Source organism: Paroedura picta, chromosome 4, assembly GCF_049243985.1.
Source record: "Paroedura picta isolate Pp20150507F chromosome 4, Ppicta_v3.0, whole genome shotgun sequence".
Taxonomy (NCBI): Eukaryota; Metazoa; Chordata; class Lepidosauria; order Squamata; family Gekkonidae; genus Paroedura; species Paroedura picta.
The window spans coordinates 99,497,550-99,514,549 of record NC_135372.1 but is presented as its reverse complement, the minus strand read 5'-3'; the positions used below and the strand labels follow the sequence as shown (position 1 = coordinate 99,514,549).

At 41.6% G+C, this 17,000-nt stretch overlaps 1 protein-coding gene and 1 long non-coding RNA gene across 2 annotated transcripts; one reads left to right on the top strand and one right to left on the bottom strand.

The window, feature by feature from the left end:
• LOC143836003 (uncharacterized) lies at positions 1-3,990 on the bottom strand. The gene is made up of 3 exons (XR_013230448.1): positions 3,912-3,990; positions 798-995; positions 1-301 (listed from the first exon to the last, which is right to left on the bottom strand). It is a non-coding gene; the product is annotated as an uncharacterized LOC143836003 (long non-coding RNA).
• REN (renin) lies at positions 39-12,328 on the top strand. The gene is made up of 9 exons (XM_077334641.1): positions 39-213; positions 2,748-2,904; positions 3,834-3,957; positions 5,404-5,522; positions 6,738-6,934; positions 7,779-7,901; positions 10,299-10,443; positions 10,850-10,948; positions 12,140-12,328. Exons 1-9 carry the CDS (start codon positions 146-148, stop codon positions 12,299-12,301), a joined length of 1,194 nt encoding a protein of 397 aa, XP_077190756.1. The 5' UTR covers positions 39-145; the 3' UTR covers positions 12,302-12,328.
• The last annotated feature ends 4,672 nt before the right edge of the window (positions 12,329-17,000 follow it).

The following is a 17,000-nucleotide window of genomic DNA, read 5'->3' as shown; positions in this document are numbered from 1 at the left end:
TTCCTACCAATGAAAATCCACCACGAACCTCATTCAGATGCAGAAAGTTCTGCTATAAAAGCATCACAGGTTTTGCTTCTTCCTCGGTACAAGGAGAAATCTCAGCTCTGGCGTGAAGGTTTCCCAACCGAAAAGAAGCAGCACAATGCAGCAGTGGTGTAGCTTTGTGGTAGTCGCCTGCTTCCTGTGCCTATCCAGCAATGCCTTCCAAAGGTAAGACCATTTCTTTTTGTATGGTGGTCAAGGCCTGGGGCACATTCATAGTTGTCCTTTCAAGAGCATCTGAGACCTTCTTCCATTGCTGGTGTGCATGTGTGAGAAGCAAAAAAGAAAAAGGCAGTTTAAAATGAACTTTGACTAGGCTTCTGAATCGATTGCCATGGAAGAAGGTTGATTGATTGCACTGGGACCTTCCTGAGCTTCACAGTGTATTGGGAGTTTGATCCTTGGGCATGATGTACTAGAGAAGAACATTCTTCTGCTTAGAAGATTAATGCTTATGCTAAATATTCTGTTATACTGGGGATCACCAACCTTTTCTGTAATGCGTTATACCTGAACAATGAAAACTCTTTTATGCTAACCCTGCCACCACCTCGTTTGTTACCTAGTTTTATTCTGTCCTCGATCATGAAGAATGTCAGAAACAAAACTATCAGTTAAGCCATACAGAATAAAATTCAATAGAATAAAAGACTTAAAAAAAAAAGCCTATTGAAGACCATTTGGTCATCTTTTTCTGGGGAAAATTCCTGAGCTTGAACATAGAGACACAAAACAATAGGAGTGAAAGTTACCGTGTTCAGTTTTCTGTGCTTTCTTTTGTATGTCAGCTTGGTGTAGTGGTTAGGAGCATGGACTTCTAATCTCACAAGCCAGGTTTGACTCCCCACTCCTCCACATGCAGCCAACTGGATCACCTTGGATTCATCACAGTCCTGATAAAGCTGTTCCGACTGAGCAGTGATATCAGCCTCACCTACCTCACACAATGTCTGTTGTGGGGAGAGGAAAGGAAAGGAAAGGCAAATATAAGATGCTTTGAGAATGCTTTGGGTAGAGAAAAGTGGCATATAAGAACCAATTATTCTTCTCCTATGTTGACAGCTGAGAAACTATGGTACATATTTATTTATTTTTCCCACTTGTACGCCATTCCTCCCAGGATGAATGGCTGACAACAACGATAACAAATTGTAACAGATCTATGCAAAAAATAAAAATAAAAACATTCTGGAGGTGGCTTTCTTCTTATGTAACTTTTTAGCCACCCTAAACCCACTAACAACCCTCCCAGAATTCAGATCATGTAGGAGAAGCGACAAACACAAGATATTTGCAGTTCTGTTCAGATAATCATATGAATACACATCAGTTGGTAGTGGAAACAGAATTTCTCCCCCCCCCCTCCCACTCAGTCAAGCATACTGGACTTCTCTCAGTCACTGGGAACTAGCAAATGTGCAAAATGGTATGTGTGGGAGAAAAATATAGGAGATAGTATATGACCCAATAGCTGGCTCTAATGATCAAAGATAGAGTTACATATAGGATAATAGATCCAGATTATGATGGAGGTGGCAGGGGAGAGAATATGCACATTTTAAAGGCCTATGAAGTGTTTTTTTCGTTTATACTGGGACTATAAAGAATACAAAATCCTAGAGGATTACTATAGGAAGCATATGGTGACAGAGGAATTCACCACCAAGGAATATTCTTTAGTTACTCTTTTATGTTTTTGAAATAAACTAAATTTAATGAAGAACAAGTGTTTCCCAATCTAGTATTTGCTGCCATCTACAGTAACTGAGCGGCATAAGAAAGCTCTCGTGTGTAGCTTGGTAGTGGAAAGCACCACAATTTATGGTGACCCCATAGGATTTTAAAAGAAACAGAGGAACAGGAGCGGTTTGCCATTGCCAACTTGACTCAGGAGGTCCCTTCCAACTCTATGATTCTATGAGTATAGCAACCCTGGGCTTCCTGAGAGGGCTCCCATCCAAGTACTAACCAGGGCAGACCCTGGTTAGCTTCTGAATGCAGGTCAGGGCCCTGTGTGAATTACTTGTTTGCAATAAGGCAGGTTTATTGCAGCAAAACCTGAATACAGCTTCCAATTCATGTTTTGCATGAACAAGGCTTTACAGAGTTTGTTCTGCTCAATACAATTTTTGGAGCAAAACAGAATGCAAAACACAAAACACAAAATGGTTATTATTAATTATCTATGCATTAGGGGGTTTATAACCACCCTTCCTACACTTACCCCTCTCATTTTCATATTTTTTCAGTAATTCTATCCCAAATAGGTTATGAAAAGGAGCCATATAATTTGCCAGGCATATGCATATACTGAGGTCTACTACAAAATCGGCTGGCCAGTCATTTTTTTTCTAGTAGCCAGTGACTACTTGCTTCCCTCTCCAACCTGGCAAAGTAGGAGTGTCCCTTTTGCACCCACTTCCCAGTGACAAGGTTTTCAGTGGAGTTTAGTATGTGTGTTCTCCTCCTAACCAGCTTAAGATACCACCTGACACGAATTGGAAAGAGACAATCCCTCTGTTGCTCTTGACCTTTTTAAAAAAATGGTGAATACCGAAGGAGTTTCCTGTGACTTGTCATTATTTAACTTCTGGTTACTGCACATAACTTTGCAATATTTGGGGATTCCTGCCCATGGTACAAAACAATCCTGTGTCTGCTCAGTGCCCACTATTTATAATTCTCTTCTTCATTCCTCTCAGGATTACACTGAAGAAAATGCCCTCAATCCGAGAGACCATGCAGGAGATGGGTGTGAAAGGATCAGACGTCTTCTTGTCATGGAAGCATAATGAACACTCTTTTGGCACAGGGCCCCATAACAGAACAGCACCCACCATCCTCACCAACTACCAGGATGTGAGAGTTTGATATGATTATGAGTTAGCAAATCAATGAGACCAAGAGTTGTTTGTATAGAAATCTACGGAATGTACTGTGTTGACGTCTGAATCAATGCCATGATTTACCTCAGTGGTCCCCAACCTTTTTATCACCAGGGACAGGTCAACGCTTGGCAATTTTACTGATGTCCCGGGGGAGGGGGTAGTCTTTTGCTGAGGGACATTGCTGCCACCATCTGAGCCCCTGCTCCACTTGCTTTCCCACCGGCGCCCCTGACTTCCCGTCACCCACGGGGGTGCTGCCAGCAGCACCCGCGCAGTGCCATGCTGAGGGGGAGCCCCAGCCATGGCAGCTGCCAGAGAGCACCAAAGGTGAGCCCACGGCAGAGTGGCAGGGCAGCCCCCGAGGCAGCAGCCAGGGAGGAGGACAAGGAGGAGCCGCGGACCGGTACCAACTGATCTGCGGACCGGTCCTGGTCCCTGGACTGGGGGTTGGGGACCACTGATTTACCTCATGGGGCCAAAAGATTTATCCATGTGGGCTTCAGGTTTCTGAAATTCTCACACACCTTTTCTTCTCTTGCAATTTTATGGTAGTTTAATTGCTCTCCTGATCTTTCCTTTCCTTGGAATATTCCCTCACTATTCAGATGATTATCACTACTTTGATTTCATTTCTGGAAATATAATCCATACTACAGTGTCTGTTGCTAAATATATTTCAGCTGCTCTTAAAATTCTGACCACTGACAGTAATTCAAAGTTAGGGTACTCAAGGCCACTGATTTCTTCATTGTCTTTTATTTAATGTTATTTTATGTGTACATTTCTCTTCTTTTAAATTCAAGAATATTCTTTCTATTTTGTTTTGTTTTTTCTTCTAAAAGCAAGTGCTATATAATCTTTTCTGAGAAAAAGTACCATGATTTCTAATGTATCTTTCAGGTGCAATATTATGGTGAAATCCTCATTGGCACACCATCCCAAACCTTCAAAGTAGTTTTCGACACTGGCTCTGCTAACCTTTGGGTGCCATCGTACAAATGCTCCCCATTGTTCAGTGCTTGTGGTAAGTTATGTAGAACATCACCGCATACTCCTGGAACACCTGTAAAATGGTAGTATGGACAATGAACCACTTCTAATCATTCCTAATACAATAGCAGCCTCACAACATCAGTAGATGGCACTGTTCGTTGATTCCACATCAATTCCTCATCTTTGCTCAACATATAAATATGGAGACTGCCAAGACAGAAATCCTCATACAGAGAAATGTGGAAGTTGTGGAAGGTTGTGTGATCACTGCGGTGCTTGAACAGCAATAGTATACAAGCTTGCAAAAGTCTGACACTACATGCAGTTTGTGTTCAATTATCAGCAAGCTTCAGTCATAACTGAGAGGATGGGTTATTACAACGGTTAATGCCCATGGGTTGGGACTAGGGTTACCTCAGCTGGCAACTCCTGGGAGAATTTGCAGAGTAGAGGCTTCCCATAATAGCACCCTGCAATGATATTACTAGCATTGTAACTAGAAATTACATCACTGTGTCACTGAAGGCTCTGATCTGCATCTATAGGCTGCATCTATAGGCAAGAGGGTGCCAATCATTCCGCCGTTCTTTGCTTGCATACTGTGAGCAGAAGCAGCCACGCAGTGAGATTTTAGATCATTTGCAGTACAATCTTAAACAGACCTATACTATTCTAAGTTACACCATTCTACCATTCTAAGTTCATGGAAGTTAAATTACCATAATTCTTTTCGGGTAGAGAAAAGTGTGGTAAAGGTAAAGGTAAAGGTATCCCCTGTGCAAGCACCGAGTCATGTCTGACCCTTGCGGTGACGCCCTCTAGCGTTTTCATGGCAGACTCAATACGGGGTGGTTTGCCAGTGCCTTCCCCAGTCATTACCGTTTACCCCCCAGCAAGCTGGGTACTCATTTTACCGACCTCGGAAGGATGGAAGGCTGAGTCAACCTTGAGCCAGCTGCTGGGATTGAACTCCCAACCTCATGGGCAAAGCTTTCAGGCGGCTGCCTTACCACTCTGCGCCACAAGAGGCTCTTGAAAAGTGTGGTATAAAAACCAATTTCTTCTTCTAAAAACATAAAAGTTAATAAAAGCCCTAATACTGTACCTGCATGAACCAACCTAACCTAAAAAAATGTAAAAAGTTCCTTTGATCTGTGGTCTTTATGGTTAAAACAGTCTCTACTAATTTTTATTAATTTACCAATTAAATCTTTCTAACTTTGTGTGTTGCATGTTAAAACATTTTGTTTCCATACTAATTATATCATGTATTAATTGCTTACTGTGAGCTGTCTCCAGGGGTAGTCAACCTGTGGTCCTCCAGATGTTCATGGACTACAATCCCCATGAACCTCTGACAGCAAATGCTGACAGGGGCTCATGGGAATTGTAGTCCATGGACATCTGGAGGACCACAGGTTGACTATACCACACAAATGTAAGCTTAATGTGCAGTCTTCCATTTCTTTTTTTACAGTTTCGCACAACCGCTATGACTCCTCAAAATCAAGCACATACCTTGAAAATGGAACCAAAATTGCGATCCAGTATGGGCAAGGAAACATGAGGGGCTTCCTTAGCCAGGACATTGTCACAGTACGTGCTATAAAGGGGGAGATGTTCTTTCTTCCTTCAGCTCAGCCGCCTTCTTGCTTCTAAAGGAAGAACATTTGTGCAGTGTTTTCCTCTCATCTGCTTTTCAGGTTCTTTTGTAGCATGGCAAATTAATTAAAATAATTATCTGATTAAAGCTGTAGATTGTAACTAGGGATGCCATGATAATTGCAAATAATACGCTTGAAAACTGAACTTGTCCTGCTCACATTGTCCCTTTTCCCTTGAGTAGAACACCCCATACTCTTGAAGTGCTGATTAGTCTGCAGTTCACAAGAAATGGATTCACTAAATTTGCATAGTTGGCATCCAACCAATAACTTCTATTCCTGTGTGTTCAGAAAGCTCTGGATTTCTAGGGTCAATGCAAATTAGAGTTTTCTCAGCCTTCTAATTCAATTTGGAAAGCTTCAGAAACTACATGTCTCATCAATCCTAGCAGGTAAGTCATGCTGGGAAGAGTAATTTTCAGGGCAGACGGGTCTGGTTTAAAGAGCCATCCCTGCAGCAAATTATGTTCTCTCATTCAGAAAGGTGAATGGGGGGGGGGGAAATGGCTTACAGAATAAACCTTCATATGTGTGTGTATACAGACATATTCTGTGAGCATCCTGAACACTTGCAAACTTCCAAACATTTTTAGCACTAAACACGGATTCTTGCAAAATGTTTGTAATTCTTGGTTGAGTCTTAAGGCATTTGCCTATAACTTCTTCTAACTAAATACTAGCAGCTGAACCATGGCTACATCTGGAGGCCCGCAGTTTGACTACCCCTGCTCTAGAATACCTACATGCTGCTAACTCCCCATCCCTTCTCAAAACCCTCGATGAAGCCTTTAATACAACCCCTTAGCCTAATCTGCAACTGAAACAAAGACCTAAATGTTTATGTCTGAAATCATATCCTAGTTAGGCCACCAGACTGTAGCTTAAAACCACTGCCAGTATCCTGGGGGTGGGGACTGATCATATGAGTTTTTGCAAATCCTAGATCATTCATGTAATGTTCTGTTTTTTTACTGGAAATTATGTCAGTGCATTGAAACAATGCCAGCTAGGTGCATCACATTTCCTCTGTTCCAGAGTTTGCCAGGAATTTTGTTGCTATAGCAGAAGACTTGGCAACCCTATGTCTGATGTGGCCTTCATTTACTCCCTAGCACTAACCTTTAATCTTTTTTATTCTTCCCTCTAGGTTGCTGATATTCCTGTCTTCCAAGAGTTTGCAGAAGCTACAGCACTAACCAACGATCCTTTCATCTATGCCAAGTTTGATGGGGTCCTTGGTATGGGGTATCCTAGCCAAGCCATAGATGGTGTTATTCCAGTGTTTGACCGGATTATCTCACAGAAGGTTCTGAAGGAGGAAGTGTTCTCTGTCTACTACAACAGGTGGGTGTTGCTAGGAGGCAAAAGCCTACACCAAAGATGACTAACAGTACTGTCTTAAAAAGAATGTCTGTGTCCACAGAAATCAATGGTCTTCGAAGAGTAACTCTGTTTAGGATTGCACCATAGGAACAGTGCATAATTTAGACTTTGTTGATCTTAAAAGTGCTACTGGACTCTGATTTTAGAATGTAGACTGGTTTGAATAGTAGAATCAGGTGGGTAGCCACATTGGTCTGAAGCAATAAAACGAAGTTTGAGTCCAGTGTCCTCCCAGACTGAGAAAATAACAAATCAACCAGGGAGATCGGGGGGGGGGGGGCAATGGCAGAGCTATATGGAAATCCCAAGACTCTGTCATTCCATAGAATCCTTTGTCAGGGTAAACTAATCTCACCCAGAAGCTAGAAAAGAGTACAGTACTAGATCAAACAAAACAGAAATACAGTAAATCTCATGATAATGCTTGGGTATGTTGCTGACAGCTTCCCTTATTGGTTATAACAGAGCCTCTAAATAAATAAATAAACAAACAAACAAATAAAAAAGAAAAAAAAGAAAAGCCCAGTTCTTCCCAAAACACAATTACCTCACCAAGCACCTTTGTAGCTCAATTCTAGGTGGAAAATTCTCCTGGCAGTAGCATTGCTTTAGCACTCTAACACAAGCTAGTATATAAGCCCTGCTTTGGAAGAGTAGTACTGATAAAGACACCCAGGACTAGGGCTCTGCTTCGCCGTAGTTCCCAACTAGCCGTTCATGAAGCTAATTTCAAATGGATCAACAAGCCTCATTCAGAAGGCAGAATAGAGAAACTTATTTTGTTTTGGTTTCTCCTCTCACCTAGAAATTCTCAGTCAAACACGGGCGGAGAAATTATCCTAGGAGGCAGTGACCCCTCTTACTATTCAGGAGACTTCCACTATCATAGCGTAAGCCAAAAAGGCTACTGGCACATTGATCTTCAAGGGTAAGTCACACCACTCTGATGTTCCCTGGCCTTTCATAGCTTCCTTTTCTATCAAGTTCTTCATAAATGCTCTTTCTGCCAATGTAGAACACCCAGCATGGGTATTTGCACTGGGATGTGAAACTGTCTATGTTGCTCCTGTAAACCCTTTGTTGACCAAAATGTACATTTAATTCTGCTCCTGTGTTTGGTATGTTGACCCATAGGCAGAACAAGAACCATGGTGCCAAAAGAGTTTCCAATTGTCAAAGCGCTTCTTAATACAATAAAACTGACCAACGTGTTTTTATTTATTTGTTTTTAAAGGTCATCATTGGATTGGTAGTGGAGAGGTAGTGTAATTCACACTCAGCCATAACAAAGTGCATGCCTTGGTAATGGGGGAATTCCTCTGGTGATAAAGGCATGGGTTGGTAATGCCTTTGTCATGGAGCATTATCTGACCATTCAGAACCTTCACAAGGCTGAGGGATTAGTTAGAATCATAGAATCATAGAGTTGGAAGGGGCCATACAGGCCATCTAGTCCAACCCCCTGCTCAATGCAGGATCAGCCCTAAGCATCCTAAAGCAAGGTTGGTCTACCCCATGAAGATGATGGATCCAGAGGGTTTCTTGACATCTCCTGGGGATTTTCCAGCCAGCAAAGCTGGTGGTCCTTGGTATATATGTGGAATGCAGTGGTGATCTGGACTTTGGTCACGATTGCTCCAGAGTGCCCTCTTCCCTCTTGCAGATCCCACAATGCTCTCTGGTTCAGCAATGAGCTTAGAATGATAAAGCAAGTGGGCTGGTGCTTAGAACTCAAATGTAGAAAACTTCAAAGTGAATATGACGAAAGGCAGGTTACAGCACATTGTTTGCTCTGGGATGTTTATAGCAGCAACACAACCTCACTTCTCTGCCATCATTGTGTCCATGCAATGTTGTCTAGCAGAACTTTATCAGATGAGAGAACTCTTATTCCAGGCTCTTGAGAATACAGGACTGGAAAACAATCAAGCTGAAAATATGTGATGCTTTTACAAGCACCTGTACCTGCTGTGAACTGCATTCCATAGCTTGATGGCATTAGAGTGCAGACTTGTCCTGGTTATATCGGTGACTTTAAATTGGTAAGGCCTGATGAAGTTGACAAGTTGCCATATTAGATTTGACCTTTGCTAGTGTTGATATCAAGCTAGGAAGGATTGGTCAAGTGGCTTTAGGAGGTTCAAATTCTAAATTGCCCTCCTGAAGAATGCATCCTTTGACTCCACTGACCTAAGTAACTACCACCTAGCGGCCACTGCTCCATTTTTGGGCAAGGTGCCTGAGGGGTGGTTGCTATACAGTTTCAGATGGACTTGGAGGAGATAAGTGGTCTAGACCCATTTCAATCCAGATTCAGGCTTTTATTTGAGATGGAAATAGCATTGGTCAACCTGAAGAACATAGGCACTCATTTTGCCCTTGAGAAATACAGTGTGATATCACTGCATGTAATTGTCCCCTTGTAACTAACCCAGGATTCCCCCATTTAAATCCTGTGGGTAATATGGTACCCACCAACATATTTCCTAAAGCTAAATTATGTACTTAGTGGAGCCCAAAGCATTTCTTCCCTAGTAATGTTAGAGTGAGTGCTGACTTTCCTACACTGTACTGGAATAGGAGGTGATTCTGAAAAGCTTAGGACTCACCACCTTTGAGTTTACAAGGAGTATTCAGTTGAAAATAGCCATCTGTATCATAAGAGGAATCTTGGCCTGGAACATCCCAATATTTTGTAGAACCTTCCAGCATTTTGTGATTGGATCTAATGCCTACATCAACCTTTTTTTGTGCGTGTGGCAGCTACCACCTGTTTTCAAAATTAAGGAAGTGACCACAGGTTGAACACATCTGTTTTGTTTTATTCTAGTTTCAGCTTCATTGTTGATACTTTTAAAATGAATTTCATAATATTCTACTTAAGATGTAAAATATAACATTAATATAAAATAATTCAAGGTCATAACAAATATATAATGTATATAGTTGTAATATATATCAAAGTTATATAATAATATATATCAAAGTTATAATTTTTATTTAAATTTAGTTTTAAAAATCTCACTTTTGGGCTCAGATTTTCCTGAAATATAGCTATATCTTTATCCCACCCTTTCAGTAACGGTCCCAAAGCAACATGGTTCTTCTCTGTTTTATCCTCACAAGAATTCTGCCATTTCATATGCAAAAAGATGGAGGTTTAGATATGAGGCATTTCACTTAATTGTATATATTGCTCTAATTGTTTCAGTCACAGTATCATTATCATTACCTCAGGATTTTAGAAAGGTACATACAGAGAAAAAAATATAGGGGATTGCCTGAAAACTGACTGGATCCAATCATTATTTTGCTTTCTCCACAGGGTCTCTGTAGGAGATGAAATATTGTTCTGTCAAGATGGTTGCACAGCAGCTGTAGACACTGGGACTTCTTTTATTACTGGTCCAGCTAGTTCTGTGCCAGTTCTGATGAAAGCCATTGGAGCTACCTTGATTTCAGAAAAAGATGTAAGTAAACTGAATACTTTCTTCAACATACTCATCTTTTGCTCCAGTGGCAGGGCCAGGAAACAAAAGTCTAAAATTGAGAGGGGAAACCCCTCAAGTTTATTTGCCCTGCCATACATGCAAAGACTCTCTAGGTACCAGGAACTTTAGAAACTAAAAGGTACAATCTCAGAGTATAAAATTGGCAGTTTTTCTACTGCCTTGTTACCTTATGAGCAGTTTGCTGATTTACTCAAAATATTCTGGACAGCTTTTAGTAGGATATACATGTGAAATCTTGATGCATTAAAATCTGGGTAGGAGAGAGATATATATTGGACAAAATAAGTGTCTCTTCTTGCCTGCAATGTTAAAGAGGAGGCCTAAACACTTTCCTTTCCTTTGTAACTCCTTTCTTCTCTTGCAGTATGTTGTTGAATGTAGCAAAATCCAGCTTCTGCCTGATATTTCCTTTATCTTCGAAGGCATACCATATGTACTCAGTGGCTCTGCCTATGTCCTCCAGGTGAGATATTTTATAACAATTTGCAATTAGTGAGATACAGATAGAGAAAGAAGACAAGGTAGAAGCTAGAGAGTCTATGTCTTTTATTAATAGCAGGCATAAATCAAGTGATGAAACTATTCCCAAAGTATCACCATGTTTGGAAAAATGGATGACTGCATTACTACACTCATTACTCAGATATTCTGCCCATTATAAAGTGACAACCACAGAAGTAAACATAAATAGACAAAAATAGTAATAATGATGTAACCAAGCCATTGGAAAGAGAGCTTCACATGCATGGTGGAATATTTAGGAACTGAAAGATAAGGGCAAAGAGACATCTTCAATGGCTGCTTTCTCATGTCCATGATGCAACAGTCTAAAAACTGGGCCACTTCAATGTGCAACAGTCTTTACCTGGAACATCGGGCGGCTAGATTACTTGCCAGCAATTAATGTGCAAGGAAAGAGTAAGGGGACAACTTTTTTCTGGCTGACTCTATACGAGCCAGAACAGCTATGTAATGGGGGAAGGGGGAGAAACAAAGAGAAGGTTCTGAAAAACAAACTATGGGAAATGCTTAACTGGCTGGAATTCTGCTTTTCAAGTGCTGTTAAAGGCATAGGAGCCCTGTGAGAAGGGAATACTGGGCATCCTTACAAAAGGATGATTTCCCCACAAATTTTTAAATACTACTTTATGGCCACAGTGGGAATTATACTTTAAGAAGGCTGGGAATGGGGTGTAAATGCAAAGTACTCACTTGCAAGAAAAGGGTTTAGAACCCAAATTGCTCAGTCAAAGGATGGTAGTGATCATGGAGGAAATTAATCTGGAAATGGAGGATTTTACTGGCAGAAAAGCAATAGGAAGGAAGTTTCTCTAACATGTATCTTATACTTTGGCCTTACTCCAAAAACTGCAACAGTATAAATGTTTCCAAAATAAAAGTGAACTACAGTCATGAATCAGGGGCCCAAAAAGCTTGATACCCGGAAAACGAGCATGATTCATTTCTCTGAAAACTAGAGAGGAGCAGGTACTTGAATTCGTGATAACTGGTCTCTTCAGATACTGTTGGCAATTATGAGACATGGAGATCCGGTGATTAGACCACATGGGGAAAGCAGTTCATCACTGGTGTTAGGGCATGAAATTATCCTATTGACTCACTTCTTTGTTGGGATGGGCAATTGTTTCTACAGCATTCCAGTTATGGGAGTGGCCTGTGTGTTGTGGCTTTCTCAGCTTTTGACATCCCTCCTCCATTGGGCCCCCTGTGGGTTTTGGGTGCCAGTTTCATTGGAGAGTACTACACGGAATTTGACCGGAAACACCACCGGATCGGCTTTGCCAAATCCCTCTAACACCACGAAGATCCTAACCTGGATGATGTTGTATTTAGAGGAGAAGCTATATCATACTGTGAAACATGATAGTTTAATAATATATTACTGCAAAGACAAGAAGTGTCAATGTGTACACAAAATCTTTTTCATAATTCTGCTATATAAGCCATGATAACGTCTGTCACAGAACCATCAGACTTCACTGCCCTCTTTCCCTGTTGCCCACTGAAGTCAGAGTTGAAAGGTTGTACAGTCTGCCATGCAATCTCATAAATCTGGTCCTTTAAAAGAGAATTCTATTGAATACCTTTCCGTTTCTAGCAAAGAGTGCAAAGTTTCCCATAAGTGGCCAACTTCTGTGAGATGTTAATAATTTCCTTGAATTTGTATGGTTATTGGCATCAATACAAAAGCCTCAGGATGAGATTAGCACTACATACCAAATTGGCAAGGTCCCCACCAGTGTTCAGCTATAGTATGATCCAGCCAGATACCGGCTGACAACAGAGGAAGGCAATCCACTGACCACCTGGCTTTGAAAGAGGGCCAGATCTACGACCACATTTAAATATTTATGAAACCTGTTTAACCTAGCCGTCAGGCTTTCTCTGGGGTTTTTGAAGGTGCTGATAAAGAAACACTATATTTTCCAGAGTGCTCGACCTGTTATGTTTCCCAGCCACACAAGGTTATAACTGGGTTATGGTAAAGGTAAAGGTATCCCTTGTGCAAGCACCGAGTCATGTCTGATCCTTGGGGTGACGCCCTCCAGTGTTTTCATGGCAGAGTCAATACAGGGTGGCCTTGCCAGTGCCTTCCCCAGTCATTACCGTTTACCCCCCAGCAAGCTGGGTACTCATTTTACCAACCTTGGGAGGATGGAAGGCTGAGTCAACCTTGAGCCGGCTGCTGGGATCAAACTCCCAATCTCATGGACAGACAGCTTCAGACAGCATTCCTGCCGCTTACCACTCTGCGCCACAAGAGGCTCTTTGGGTTATGTTTGCTGCATCCCAAATCTGAGAAGCTTGGTACATAGTGTTAGTACATATGACCATCACACTAACATTGTGTCCCACATGCTGGGACAGAGGAATAAAAGTCCCTGAGCTGTTATTGGGGGCATCTACAAAATGGTTTTCTATACTGTCCCATCACTGCTTTACCAGTAAGCCAGAGGAATAGGAAGTAGGAAAACATATACCTTTATTTTCATGTCAGTGATGACTCCTGGTATATGGACTACATAGCCTCTGATTGGTCCTAAATTCACACTACACTCTGTAGCATAAGCAGTGCAACTTAAAGATTGTGAAGTTGCTTGTCAAACGGACTTGTACTTCAAAATAAAGTTTACACTAACAGATTTTTTGTGAAAGTTGTTTGCATACTAATGTCAATGGATGGATGGAGACTTGTCATCACCAGCTCCTTAATAAGCCACTCAGGCTCCATTAAGGTTTCAGAACAACTGTCCAAGAGGCTTTTCCCATGATGATTTTACTTCTACCACCACAAGCAACAAATATTTCAACTACTGTTCAAGGACCATAACTGAAGATCCTAAATTTGTTTTTTTCCAAACAGTTTTCCTAACTCCTATTTGACTGACACATCTAAGACAGGCTTTCTCAACCAGAATTTCATGAAACCCCAAGGTTTCTTGACAGCTCTGGAAGGGTTTCCTGAATGGCTGAGAGTAAATTGTTTATACATTTTTTTTTAATTTGGTAAATATTTATCAGGTGATATGATCATATATGGTCATGTCAATCTGCTCCCCTCATGGTCAATGATGGCCCTGGAGAAGGTGGGAAGAGGAGGGGCCCAAGGTGGGCATGTACACAGCTATGCTTCCCAACCATGTTCTACACAATCACACCACTTTGGGGGTTTCTCAAAGCCTGAAGAATGTTTCAGGAGTTCCTTAATGGCAAAAAATTTGAGAAAGTCTCGTTTAAGGTGATCCAATATTCATCTGTTTATTTCATTTCTTCCTTCCACATATACACATAGAGCAAACCCTTAGAGGAAGGCAACTGAGATTGAAAAATTGGCAAAGGGGCAAAGAATTAACACCTTCCCTCACTGTTGAGGTGTAGCACACTGCCATTCAAAGTTTAAAAAACAGAAGAGGTCCATTAATGTATCACCTATCACCATGTCTAGCTTGGCTTGTGAGGTCTATTCCAGTAACTTAATCACTGAACAGCCCTCTGCTGCAACAGGGGAAAGTATTGTTTCCACCTTATTATTCCTAGAAGAATTATCTCAGCCATCCCACTAGGGGGCAAAGGCCACAGAAACAAGGAGGGAACTCTCAAGTTGTCCCCACGTGCTTTGCCAACCTAATTCATTTTTGCATTTTGAGTTATAGAAAAATAATGCGCCCGTATGTAAATAATCTTTGTAGCCTTGCCTTAGTGATGGACTAAAACAATCTCAAAAGTATGTTGCCTCCCATTGTTTTAGGAGGAAGCAAAGCAGAATCCACAGGGATGTGGAATGGTATGGTACAGCCCAATCTTGGTAGATATCAGAAGCTAAGCAGGTTAGGAGACCACCAAGAAAGACTGAAGAAGGCAATGGCAAGCCACACCTGAATATCACTTGCTTTGAAAGCCCTATGGGGTCCCTACAAATGGACTGAAACTTGACAACAAAAAGAGTGCCTTATCAGCACTGAAGAGAAAATGGTTGGAGATTCATTATCTCAACCAATAGTTAACCCAGTTCCTTCTGGCCTGCCCAAGAGATGGATGTGGGTCAAAACTATACATCACTATTTTTACCATCTCAAGTGATATAGGATTCATTTCTCCTTCAATATTAAATTACAGCCAAGTATTTCTGCCACTCACCTTGATTAGCTAGAGAAGCTAAATAATCCTGAGCCCAGCCTATTAGCACCTCCACTAGCAAGTGATAGTACAATTTCCTGCCTTTGTACAGAAGCAGGTGGTTCTGCAGAAGAGTCACTCATGACCTGCAACTGGAAAATATTAACACTTCAGACTGGAACCAACAAGCCAATTAAGTTAAATTGAGCCTTACAAAGAAGCCAGGACAATTATAGCCATCCTGATTGAAATAATGAGAGTCATTCTAATTGATCAGAAAAGGGATAATCACTACCTCTTGCTCTGTATTGCTTATTTGGTTTCCCATTTAGTTAGCTGAATGCTTAGGGAAGAAGTACTTTCTCCCCAGTTAGAAATCAGCTTTCCTTTATTTGAAAAGGAAGCCAATCAAATTTAAATAAGCATCTCCTTCCCAAACGTTTGTAAGAGTTTATCAACTATTTTGTTGCAATGGTTAAATAGGTTGCCTGCTTCTAACAAACAAGTGACTCAGAAATAAAGTTGTTTTTTGTGTCTTCATATCACAAGTCAGGATCACTGGATTGAAGGCTTCATTTAAAAAAAAAAACAACCTTCACACAGAAAATCAGTATGTCAGTTGGGTTGCCAACTCCAGGTTGAGAAATACCTGGAGACTTTGGGAGTGACTACGGTTCAAAACAAAATGCCTTTGTCTTGAACCAGATACACATGAACATTTTGAATATAGCTGGTTTAACTAATCAATGTATTGGGGGAAACTAATCAACTAGAAATGTGGAAAGTGAAACTAAAGCAGGTACCTTTTCCAATGAGTAACTTCCACCCGGATCGTATGGCCTGTGCTCCATCAGTGGTTGGCCTCTGTCTACAGTAAAGAAGTATTTATAAAGAGCATATAGTCTGAAAGGTTAGATGTACATGGCATGTTCTCCTTCACAAATGCCTTGAAGATGTGTGCTGTTACTGTTGCCCCAATCCTTGCTGACTAGGGCCCTTGCCCCTTAAAAAGCTACATGCTGGGGAGGGTAGTGCTTCAGCGGTACAGCACCAGCTTTGCATGCAGAAGGCTCAGGTTTAATTTCTGATTAAAGAATCTCAAGTAGAAAGAGGTGAACAAGAACTTTTTACATCTGAGCCCCTGGAAAATTTGCAGCTAGTCATAACAGACAGCACTGAGTTAGATGGAACACTGATATGCCTGATTAGGTCTTCTTCAAATGTCAGACCAAACCTCAGCACTCTTGTAGTGTATACTTCTGGACACACTTTCAGCAGTGCAGCTTTCTCACCACAGCCAGAAGATCTTCATCTGTCTTGTTTTTGCTTGTCAAACTGCTAGAGACAAAACAGCTAGGCTTGGAAGTTATTTCAAAAAAGTGACCGCGAAGCTAAGAATCATTCAAATCTGCTGGTAGAACAAACTGAATGGCAGAAATAGGCAACGGGAACATTCCAAAGTATTTGCCTTGATCCAGACAGCTACTGTATTTGCTGGCGTATAAGACTACTCCCCCCCCCTGAAAAACATGCCTCCAAGTGGGGGGTCGTCCTATACGCCGGGTGCCCTTCAGTTGGGATAGACATAGCTGCCCATAGTGGCCTCCCGATGCCCACCCACCTCATTCTACATACCATCCAGTATCGCACAGTATCCAGCGCGGCCCTGGCGGGTCATCAGCATGGCTGCGGCAAGCATCAGCAGCGAGACAGCGGTGCCAGCCTTTTTGGCGTGACCGGCCCGTTCTGCTCGGTGGGAAGCAGCGGCACTCCGGCCTGCCCCTTGTCTATGCAGAGCTCACACTTGTGCACTAGTGCCAGTCAAAGGGAGATGCAGGGGCGGGGCGGGTATATAACAAACTCTGTATTTTGAGCGG

Bases quoted from the DNA above. Each gene is read 5' to 3' on its own strand.
- REN (XM_077334641.1), top strand. From the start codon at position 146: ATGCAGCAGTGGTGTAGCTTTGTGGTAGTCGCCTGCTTCCTGTGCCTA. The intron at 2,905-3,833 runs GTGAGAGTTTGA...TGTATCTTTCAG, and splicing joins TCCTCACCAACTACCAGGAT to GTGCAATATTATGGTGAAAT. The intron at 10,949-12,139 runs GTGAGATATTTT...TTGTTTCTACAG, and splicing joins GCTCTGCCTATGTCCTCCAG to CATTCCAGTTATGGGAGTGG.